Source organism: Trichomycterus rosablanca, chromosome 25 (genome assembly GCF_030014385.1).
Source record: "Trichomycterus rosablanca isolate fTriRos1 chromosome 25, fTriRos1.hap1, whole genome shotgun sequence".
Lineage (NCBI taxonomy): Eukaryota > Metazoa > Chordata > Actinopteri > Siluriformes > Trichomycteridae > Trichomycterus > Trichomycterus rosablanca.
Window position 1 is genome coordinate 7672221 of NC_086012.1, and position 12373 is coordinate 7684593.

At 41.8% G+C, this 12373-nt stretch overlaps 1 protein-coding gene across 3 annotated transcripts in view; it reads right to left on the minus strand.

Moving 5' to 3' along the window:
• efr3a (EFR3 homolog A (S. cerevisiae)) overlaps positions 1-12373 on the minus strand; it is a 122955-nt gene that overhangs the window by 24240 nt on the left and 86342 nt on the right. For all 3 annotated transcript variants that reach the window (XM_062987566.1, XM_062987567.1, XM_062987565.1), the window contains exons 11-12: positions 10840-11007; positions 6846-6960 (exon numbers count right to left, since the gene is read on the minus strand). In XM_062987566.1, the coding sequence (XP_062843636.1) occupies positions 6846-6960; positions 10840-11007 (283 nt within the window). The remainder of the gene's footprint in view (positions 1-6845; positions 6961-10839; positions 11008-12373) is intronic.

Sequence of the window (12373 nt, forward strand, 5' to 3'; positions counted from 1 at the left end):
GGATGAGAAGAAAACACGGAACCATTCTGAAGTCGCATATGAGTTCTAATCTTAATCATTAAAAAACTTGCAGATGAAGGACCCCTCAAACTTGAAACCGCTAAACAAGTTTACATAAAAGTGTGGGTCAAACTTGCAGCAGAAAAGTGCAATCCCCTACCTCTATGCCATTTAATTTGTTTTATTACAGTAAATAATCTATTTAGTTATAAATTGCTGGTCAGTTTACATTTATTTTAGAGAAAAGTCTTGGCCATATCTGTAACTATATACAAAATATTAGGTACTTCCAACTTGATAACAGTTTGAGAAAGCCCAATCCTGTTCCAGCATGACCGTGCTCCTGTGCATTATACTTACAGCTGCATGCATCTGCACACACAGTTACCCTTACTGGCACATATACATAAATACAAATGCAGTATATAGTCACCATTACATGTACAAGCACAGAGAGGTACACATACAAGCGCACACACAGGTAGAGCATTGGTTAAAAAATTAGCACATCTTTCAGATAATGCACAACTTCTACCAGAAATTGATGCAATAAATTTGTTTGCATTGGAACAAGGTATTATTTTACACAGAAGTCTAGAAAGGGACTGGACAAAATATTTGCACCTTCTCAAAATAGGTGAGGAATAATTGGTTTTAAAGCATGATGTGGAGTAGCTTTAGTGGCTTGAACATATCCCTGATCTCAACCCTGCTGAACACCTTTGGGATGGATTGAAACCTCAATTGCAGGCCAGGCCTTCTTGTCCAGAATTAGCGCTAAACTTAACAAATTGTTTTATTGAATGGGTATACACCGATCAGCCATAACATTAAAACCACCTCCTTGTTTCTACACTCACTGTACATTTTATCAGCTCCACTTACCATATAGAAGCACTTTGTAGTTCTACATATACTGACTGTAGTCCATCTGTTTCTCTGCATGCTTTGTTAGCCCCCTTTCATGCTGTTCTTCAATGGTCAGGACTCTCCCAGGACCACTACAGAGCAGGTATTATTTGGGTGGTGGATCATTCTCAGCACTGCAGTGACACTGACATGGTGGTGGTGTGTTAGTGTGTGTGTTGTGCTGGTATGAGTGGATCAGACAGGGGTTTTTAAATACCGTGTCCACTCACTGTCCACTCTATTAGACACTCCTACCAAGTTGGTCCACCTTGTAGATGTAAAGTCAGAGACGATCGCTCATCTATTGCTGCTGTTTGAGTTGGTCATCTTCTAGACCTTTATCAGTGGTCACAGGGCGCTGCCCATGAGGCGCTGTTGGCTGGATGTTTTTGGTTGGTGGACTATTCTCAGTCCAGCAGGGACAGCGAGGTGTTTAAAAACTCCAGCCGCGCTGTTGTGTCTGATCCACTCATACCAGTACAACACACAATAACACACCATCACCATGTCAGTGTCACTGCAGTGCTGAGAATGATAATAATCTCTACTCTGTAAATAATACCTACTCTGTAGTGATCCTAGGAGAGTCCTGACCATTGAAGAACAGCATGAAAGGGGGCTAAAAAGCATGCAGAGAAACAGATGGACTACAGTCAGTAATTGTAGAACTACAAAGTGCTTATCTATAGTAAGTGGAGCTGATAAAATGGACAATGTGTGTAGAAACAAGGAGGTGGTTTTAATGTTATGGTTGATCAGTGTATAGTCACTATCACTTACAGTCACAAACACGAACATATACTGACACACATGTATACAGACAGGCACATGGTACAGACACTGGCACAAATGTCCAAGCACATCACCAGGTACAGTCAAACAGAGAAAGAAAAGGATGCACAGGCACACAGAGAGGTAAGGTAACATGTAAAGATACTGATGTTTAAGATTAATTGGGAAAGAGCTGAAAGATGTGCAATCAGACCGATTTATAAAGGAAGACAACACACAGATATATATGCAACAAGACACAAACAGGGACATGTACACAGACACAGGCTGGCACATTCACTTAAATATGCACACACATACCTATTTACCTGTACAGTCATATGTACATGAACCTAGCCATTGTGGGTGCACGTATCAGAGCACTCTTAGTTCTGGTCCCAAGCCGGGTAAATAGGGAAGGTTGCATCAGAAAGAGCATCTGGTGTAAACACTTAGATTTAAATGCTGGGTCGGTCGGGTCCATGGTTAAGAACAACCACCTCTAGAACTGTTGGTCGGCAGGGTACTGGTGGAAACTATGTAACTGTTGGGTCAAGGAGGAAAAGGGGGATGAGAGGGGGATGAATTTTCTACAGTCGAGGGGCATACAGGTAGGAAGGTGGACTTGAGCACTATGACTGGCAAAGGAGACAGCTAGCTAATATGATAAAGAGAAGGGTTTACATACTCTGTTTACAAGAGATCAAGTGGAAGGGGAGTAAGTCTAGGAGCACTGGAGGTGCTTAGTTGGAGTATATCCTATGCAGAAGACGCAAAGTAGCTGACTGCATCTTTTCACCTGCACTAGGCAAGTTCATATCCAGAGCTTTTGTGTACGGAGAGCCACACCCTGATCAACGCACTCTTCCCCCGTCTCCGCGTAGGCGCCATCAATCAGCCAGCAGAGGTCATAGTTGCATCAGTTATTAGAGAGTCCCTATCTGGCTTTCCCACCCTGTATGAACAACAAACCAATCATTGTTCATGTAGGTGCCCAGCCCAGCCGGATGGCAGAGCTGAGTTTCGAACCGATGAGTTCGAAATGTCGGCTCTGATGTGTTAACGTGTTTTGCCGCTGCGCCACCTAAGCGCCTAGGTGACGAAGGTTAAAGAAAGAAGAGAAGTGGTGAGACAGGTGCTGGTAGGTGTTGAAGAAGAGCTAGACAGCTTGTAATGACCACAAAAGTGGTGAGGGAATCAACTAAGAAGGAACTTGGTGTGACACTGAAAAAGGAGACTTGGTGACATCAAAAAAGACTGTGGTGGAATTAAAAAAGTTCAGGAAGATTTAAGATAGAAACAGTTGGCGAAAAAGAAATGGGATCTCCAGAGAGACAAAGAAAGTAGACAGGAGTACAAGGAAATGTGGTGTAAGGCTAAAAGAGAAGTGGCAAAAGCTAAGGGAAAAGTGTATAGCAAGCTGTCAGAGAAGGTGGAAAGAGTACTTTAAAGAGCTAACAAATGAGAAAATGAGAGAGAGAGAGAGAGAGAGAGAGAGAGAGAGAGAGAGAGAGAGAGAGAGAGAGAGGGTTGGATGGCAGAGATAGTGAGTCAGGGAGTATCTCGGATTAGCAAGGAGAAAGTGAGGGCAGCTATAAAGAGAATAAAGAGTGGAAAGGCAGTTGTCCTGGATGATACAGGAGTGGAGGCATGGAAATGTTTGGAGGCACAGAAACTAGATTAACAAGAATAAGGGTTATGTGCAGAGCTGCAGCAATTACAGAGGCAAAAAGCCACAGTAAGGGGATCTGGGAAAGCGTAGTAGAAACTAGGTTGAGAAAAGATGTAAGGATTTGTGAGAAGCAATATGGTTTTCATGCCAGCTAATGCACCACATGCAAGTTTGCTTTAAGAATGTTGATGGAAAAGTTTAGGAAAGGTTAGAAGAAGTTACACTGTATGGTTGTAGATCTAAAGAAAACTTATAATAGGGTGCTGAAAGAGGAGCTGTGGTATTGTTTGGGGAAATAAAAAGTGGCAGAAAAGTACGTGAGGGTGGTGTGAGGGTTTAAAGTGAAAATGAGACTGCATCAATGGTTAGCTTTGACTCCTTTCTTGTTTAAAGTGGTCAAGGACAGGCTGACAAACGTTTTTAGGCAGGTGTCCCCATGGACTATGATGTTCGCGGATGACATAGTGATTTGTAGCGAGAATAGGGAGAAGGTTGAGAAGAGCCTGGAGAGATGAAGATACACAGATCGACCATAACATTAAAACCACCTCCTTGTCTTTACACTCACTGTCCATTTTATCAGCTCCACTTACCATATAGAAGCACTTTGTAGTTCACTGTAGTCCATCTGTTTCTCTGCATACTTTTTTAGCCCCCTTCCATGCTGTTCTTAAATGGTCAGGACTCTCCCAGGACCACTACAGAGTAGGTATTATTTGGGTGGTGGGTCATTCTCAGCACTGCAGTGGCACTGACATGGTGGTGGTGTGTTAGTGTGTGTTGTGCTGGTATGAGTGGATAAGACTCATTTTTAAACACCTCACTGTCACTGCTGGACTGAGAATAGTCCACCAACCAAAAATATATCAAGCCAACAGCGCCTCGTGGGTAGCGTCCTGTGACCACTGATGAAGATCTCAAAGATGACCAACTCAAACAGCAGCAATGGATGAGCGATCGTCTCTGACTTTACGTCTACAAGGTGGACCAACTAGGTAGGAGTGTCTAATAGAGTGGACACGGTATTTAAAAACTCCATCAGCGCTGCTGTGTTTGATCCACTCATACCAGCACAACACACACTAACACACCACCACCACGTCATTGTCACTATTATCACTGCAGTGCTGAGAATCATCCACCACCTAAATAATACCTGCTCTGTCGTGGTCCTGGGAGAGTCCTGACCATTGAAGAACAGCATGAAAGGGGGCTAACAAAGCATGACGAAAAACTGATGGACTTCAGTCAGTAATTGTAGAACTACAAAATGCTCCTATATGGTAAGTGGAGCTGATAAAATGGACAGTGAGTGTAGAAACAAGGAGGTGGTTTTAATGTTATGGCTGATCGGTGTATGTATTAGATAGATTAAGGGGGATGAAAGATATCAGGAACAACATGTGCGTGAACGAGAGGAAGGGTGAAAGCTGCATGAAGTTGAGGTGATAAAAATTGATGAGTTTAATTACTTGGGGTTGAGTGTACAAAGTAATGGAAAGAGTTGAACAAAAGAGTGCAGATAGGGTGATGTGGATGGTGTAGAGTGCAGGACGGATCTGTGAAATAAGGTCATCTGTCTGAGTGAAAAGAGAAAGTTTACAAGACAGTAGTGAGCCTGTTATGTTATATGGCTTGGAGATGCTGGCACTGACAAAAAGACAGAAGAGGAAGCTGGAGGTGGCAGAGATGAAGATGCTGCAATTCTCTTTGGGGGTGACAAGGATGAACAAGATTAGGAATGAGTTTAGTAATATGCTTTGGAGACAAAGTTAGGGCGGAGAGATTGAGATGGTTTGGGCATGTGCAGAGGAGTGCTGAGGATGGTGTCACCATTGGTTTATGGATGCGGTCAGAGAGCACATGCAGGTGGTTGAAGTGACAGAGTAGGATGTCAGGATAGAGTAAGATGGAGACGAATGATCCGCTCTGGGGACCCCTAATGGGAACAGCCAAAAGAAAAAGAAGAGATCATATGTATATGAATGTGTACGGGAACACAGTCACTGGTACAATTTTAAATATCACATGCACAGTCACTCACAGTCACTGTTTTGTGTCAGACACAGACATAGTTACACACATATACGTGTACTGTAGACTTACATTACATTAACACACAGGTATAAGAACAGACACAGGCGCACACACACACATATTTAACACACACTTCTAGTCAAGCAAAAAGGCAGCTGTGCAGGCACTCAAATACACATACCACCACATGTAAATACACACAAACACAGAAAAGCTCAGTCACAAAAGAGTCACACACACAAGATAGGCTCCCACACAAGGTCTAAAACAACCACATATAGGGTGTGTTCGAAAACCTAGTGAGCTGCCTTGCTGTCTTACTGCCTACATAAGCAGCTGCCTAAGTAGAGAGTAGAGAGGATTCTAATATGTCATTGACTTATAAGGCAGGTTATTCGACAGCGCTACTTAGACAGCGATTCTATCAGTTTTCGCTAACTAAGCTAACACAGTTAGCCTCATGCCATTGAAACCAATGGGATGCGGTGGCACAACGCGCTAGCATGTCAACTAACATCTCCCTCTGTGTACCGGAAACGGTTAAATTTGCTGGCAAGCCCGAATTTGCAAATAAATGACACTTGTGCAAGTTTATACATGACGGTGGTCATTACAATCGATAATAATTTATTTACGTTTGAAAATAACTCAGTTCGTTTCTCCGCACCATTCGCCATATTTTTTATTTTTCTGTGAGAAAAGTTGTGCTGCACTGAATGCTGGGATTGCCTTCACAGCTAAGGCAGCATCGGTTGCTTCCTCGTTCTTGAGTCAAAATAGCGTTGAAATTTTAAGATACCTTACTAGTGAGCCTATTAAGGCATCTAGGATTTCGAACAGCCTTCTTCTCGGGAGTGCGCATAGGATGACGTAAAATGTAGAGAGCTTACTAGGTTTTCAAACACACCCATAGACAGACACACATAGTTTGTTTGTTTATTGGGATTTTAACGTCATTTGGTTACATTTACAACAGGAACAGTAGTTACTCATTACACACGTTTCATCAGTTCACAAGTTTAAAATCAAACACAGTCATGGTTAATTTTGTATCTCCAATTCACCTGACTGTATGTCTTTGGACTGTGCGAGGAAGCCGGAGCACCCGGTGGAAACCCACGCAGACACGGGGAGAACATGCAAACTCCACACAGAAAGGACCTGGACCGCCCCCCCGGGGATCGAACCCAGGGCACAGACACACATAGAAAAGCACAGGCATGCACAAGCACAGCTTCAAGTTTTGATGCATTTACAGTCACAGTTACATAGAAAGGCATATGCTTAGTCACAGGTACTGGAAGGTAAACAGTCTCAAACACACATGCATGAGAGGCACATACAGAGACACAGTTACATGCACTGGGCAAGAGAAGCTACAGTCCCATGTTCAGAGGCATGCACAGGCACATTAAGAGGCACAGCTACTAGTATACAGCGTAGTAAAGGTTCATACCCAATTTTGCTGGTGTCCAGAGTGTGGCAGGGTGTCCCGTAGACTGGAACTTTTCCCATGATAAACAACATAACCTCAGCACGCTGATAGTCAGGTAGATTACCTCCAAAGAATCCTATACACACACCACATCACACAGCAGACAGACAAACAAATATACCTGTAAGATGCATTCAGATTGAGAAATGATCATTTTGCAGGGTTGCACTTAATTTCTCTCATCAAATCGTCTTCAATTCGCCAACATTATAAAAGATCTCACAAATGAAACTCATGATTTTTTAATAAGATTCAATGTGGCAGAATGCAGTGATTTGCATGTTAAGGCAAATGTTGATGTTAGAGGTTGGTGCCATGACGAAGAAGCCGTCTTCGCTTTAAATGTATTTTCTTGGCTCATGACATTTAATTCTCTATTAATGTCTCATATTACATCGCTCCACTCATGTTTTCTTTAATTAGATGCAGACCCACTTTAATGGATTCAGGAAGTGTTCAGACCCTTAACTCTTTGTACACTTGCATACACTGTATCGTTTTTTACTTTTTTAATTCATTAGGGGCAGCAAGCACCATTTCTGGTTAAAAACAGGCAATGAGCCGCTCAGGTGACGCAGCGGTAAAGTATGCTAGCACACCAGAGTTGGGCCTTCCGACTGGGCTGGGAGGCTGCATGAACAACGATTGGCTGTTGTTCAGGGTTAGAGGGTAAAAAAAGTCAGATCATAGGCTCTCATAACTGGTGCAACTGCGGCCCCCTGCTGGCTGACTGATGGCGCCTGCACAGGGCTGAGGAATAATGCTGATGGGGGTGTGGCCCTCCATACACAATGCCCGTCAGTGTATGAAAAATGCAGTCTGCAATGCACATCACCTGGCTAGTGCCCTCCCTATATTGAAACATGGTGGTGGTAGCATCATGCAACCAAAACGTTGCTACCATTCACCGACTTAAATGACTAGAAACTGAAACCCAATGCCTCAGAAAATGAGAAGGCTCAGTTCCAAGCTGAGTCCCAGGTATGCATTTAGGACATTACTCCAGGTGTAGCAAGTAACAATTTAAAGGAGGATCCACCAAAGGCTCAGTCTTTGCGTTGAGTTTTCTGGGTCAAGCAAAAGCTGCAAAGCCAACATCTGTCATTGTATGAGGGTGACGCAGTGGGTATGTTTCACCAGAAAAAACTGGGTGTGAGGCAGGAATAGGAGGAATCCATCATAGGGCTTCGGTCAAAAGACATAGCCAATCATGTCTGTGTACACACTGGCTGACAGATAGCCCTGCTGAGATGAAAACTCGAATCTCAGCGGTGGTGGGCTAATGTAATAAACTGCTGCACCACCTGGGTGCCCTTGTTGGTATTATTAAAATTCAATTTAGTTGGTCAGTGAAAACATTTAGAGCCTTTTCTTTTCACTTTAGAAAATGTCCCGACTTCTCTAAAAATGGGGTAAATATTTATGTAAATACAAAGTCATACAACATTGGTTGTCTATATTTGATGTGGACATACTAAAAGCATATATAAATAAGAAATACAAAACTGAATTAAATATTTGTTTTCCCTCACTGTACATTAAATACTACTCAGTACAGTAGTATGTAGGCCGGGCGCTTGGGTGGCACAGTGGTAAAGTACGCTAGCTTAGTAACCCTGGATCTTAAAGGTGCTGCTCGGTCATCTGCACAGACATGATTGGATTTTGTTTGGGGTATGGCCAACATCAGACTGTATCTGTACAACAGCAATGCTCCCACTAGTGCAGCCCGGTCATGTCGGTAGCTCCATCTGGGATTTGAACTTGGGAGCTTTTGCCATTCGAGCGCCCATAATTTTATAACATGCATTTTTGATTAAAACACAGCACATCAATAAAGTCTGAGAGAAGTTCATTAGGGATTTATTAGTTGGTTGTGGTACACTGTATACTGCCTATTATAATAATACATTTTATTTATATAGCGCTTTTCAAGATACTCAAAGACGCTTTACATAAGACAAATAATCAAAACAAATACGTACATACACCATACAAATCATAGTACAAAATCAAAATAGTACATCAACATCAAGAATAATTAAGATAAAAACAAAGAGAGCAGCATAAGACAGTTCATTAAAAATTAGCTAAATTATGAGAGAGAACAACAAATATAGAACAATTTCTTAAAATTAGACAGAAGCAGGACAGATTTACATGCAATCAGGAAACTGAAAACTTTACAAGTTTTAGGATCTAGGACTTCACATTTCTGTCGTGATCTAAGTATAAAAACTATTAAAAAGAATAGCAAAAATAAAAGCATTTATTTTGTGTTGTTACAAGTTAAATGCCACTCTGAATAGATGAGTTTTGAGAAGTGACTTGAATTTGGACAGGTCAGGACAATCTCGTAGGTGTTTGGGGAGAGCATTCCATAAAGATGGAGCAGCTATGGAAAAGGCCCTGTCACCCCAGGTCCGGTGCTTGGTCCTAGAGGGTATGGACAGTAGGTTAGCCTCAGAAGAGCGAAGGCTACGGGAGGGAATGTGCTGATGGAGCAGGTCGGTGAGGTAGGATGGGGCCTGATTATGGAGAGCTTTGTGAGTGAATAGAAGAATTTTGAATTGAATGCGTTGAGCAACGGGAAGCCAATGAAGTTTTTGTAGAACAGGTGTAATATGATCACGGGAGCGAGTATGAGTAAGGAGGCGAGCAGCTGAATTCTGGATATACTGAAGTTTTTTTAGGATTTTGTTAGATGTACCATAAAGGATGCTATTGCAATAATCAATTCTGGATGTAATAAAAGCATGAATCAAGGTTTCGGCGGCAGAAAAGGAGAGTGATGGACGTAGACGTGCTATGTTTTTTAGATGAAAGAAAGCAGTTTTGGTGATGTGATTTACATGGCGGTCAAAAGAGAGGTTGCTATCAAAAATTACACCAAGATTTCGGATGTTAGAAGACGGAGACAAAGTGTCATTATCAATGGTAATTTGAAAATTTTTTGTGGTTTTTGCCAGGGTTGTAGGACCTACGATGATCATATCTGATTTTTCACAGTTTAATTTGAGGAAATTAGCTTTCATCCACAATTTCATTTCAGTGATGCAATTTGTCAGAGTGGAGTGAAGTTCAGTATTAATGGATTTGGAGGAGATGTAAAGCTGAATATCATCAGCATAGCAGTGGAAATGTAAACCATGCCGACGTATGATGTCACCAAGGGGGAGCATATAAAGAATAAACAAAAGGGGACCTAACACTGAGCCTTGGGGAACGCCTTGGGACAGTGGAGCAATGGCAGAACTACAATTGTTGATATTAACAAACTGTTGTCTGTTTATGAGATATGACCTTAACCACAAAAGGGCAGTACCAGTGATGTTGACAGAGGATTCAAGGCAGGACAGAAGAATGGAGTGATTAATGGTGTCAAAAGCTGCAGTAAGATCAAGGAGGACGAGAATATTAATTTGTCCAGAGTCTGAGGAAAGAAGAAGGTCATTTGTGACTTTGAGGAGGGCTGACTCAGTGCTGTGCTGGGGGCGGAAACCAGACTGAAATGATTCAAATAGATTATTGGAATTTAGGTGATCTTTGAGCTGTGAGGCAACAACACGTTCCAGTATTTTCGACAGAAATGGAAGATTGGAAATGGGCCGAAAGTTACTCATAATGTTAGAGTCAAGTCCAGGTTTTTTAAGTATGGGAGTAACAGCAGCCAATTTGAGTGATTGAGGGACTGAGCCAGAACTAAGAGAGGAATTGATTATCTCTGTGATAAGTGATGAGATAACTGGAAAACAACCCTTAACAAGTTTTGATGGAGCAGGATCCAAAACACAAGTGGAGCTTCGCATCCCTGAAATTCGCATCCTATTCACTGACCACCACTTGTTTGATAGACAGCATGCCTGTTAGTTCAATATAATTTAATCGACTCAATTTTAGGTACAATTTTCCAGACAATTTCAGGCCATAACTGTAATCTCAGCAGTTAACTTACCTATGGTCTGGATGATGGCGTTCTGGACTATGCGTTCCTCATTTTCTTTGCCACGACTGGAAGAAACACTTGTTCCTGAGTTTCTGCGAGAACCATCACCAAGCTCAAAATCAACACTCAATCGGAGGTGCTTGAGCAATGTGTTAAAAACCTCCAACACCGTGGGGCCTTTGGGAAACACACATAGAAGCACATGTATGTACACACACACACACACACACACACACACACACACAGAATATCAAACATCTCTATTATAATTGAGCTTTCCAAATACATCTTTCAAACACATGCTAAAAAGTACATCTTTTTCTCTGACTTAATAATTGGAACACACACTTTGTCCAAAAAACAACGTTTTTAAAGTTTCTTTAATTTACCCTTTTTACTATGGTATAAAAAAGTATGCAATAATGTACAGTACAGCACAGTCCACTGATACGGCAAATTCTTAATTAGGAATATCTGTGCTGGTAGATCCCCTCGCATACCACCAGGGGGAAACCGCGTACCACTACCATAGTTTAAGAACCACTGCTCCAAAATACAGTTTTTGTCCACCACTTTTGAAGCACAATGATCAGACAATAAGAGTCGCTGCTGCAGTTGCAATAAAGCAATACCCAATCCAACCTTGCCTCCCTCGAACCTGGACAAATGTCTTTGTAGAACAGCTGAACTTGCCACTGGCACCATTGTAACTCAAACCCAAGTCTCACTGGTAGTAAGCTATGATTACAGACAGCTGCGCCAACCGAGCACCCTGAATTGAAGTATAAAGATATACTGTCATAATGAGCAAGCCACATCTGATGGCACCCATCAAAAATACATTAAATTTAAACTAATTAAAATTACAACCCCAAATCAGAAAAAGTTGGGACAGCATGGAAAATGCAAATAAAATAAAATGCAGTGTTCCTTACATTTACTTTGACTTTTATTTGATTGCAGACAGTTTGAACCCAACATATTTCATGTTTTGTCTGCTCAACTTCATTTCATTTGTTAATATACCTCCATTCCTGCATTTCAAGCCTGCAAGACATTCCAAAAAAAGTTGGGACAGGGCAATTAAGGGTTAGTAATGAGGTGAAAAAACTAAATAAAATATGATTCCAAACAGGTGATGTCAACAGGGGATTGTAATCATGGTTTGGTACAAAAGCAGCATCCAGGAAAGGCTGAGTCTTTGATGAGCAAAGATGGCCAGAGGATTTCCAGTTTGTCACCAAATGCGTGAGAAAATTATTGAAATGTTTAAAAATAATGTACCTCAATGAAAGATTGGAAGGGATTTGCATATTTCTCCCTCTACAGTGCATAGTAATCAAACGATTCAAGGAATCTGGAGAAATTCCAGTGCGTTAAGGCCAAGGGCGCAAGCTTAAGCTGAACGCCCGTGATTTTAGATCCCTCAGACGGCACTGCATCAAAAACCACCACTCAACAATCTTAAGATGTGTTTGCAGGAAGAATGGGACAAAATAAAACCTGAAACACTAAATCACTTGGTCTCCTCGGTGCCAAAACG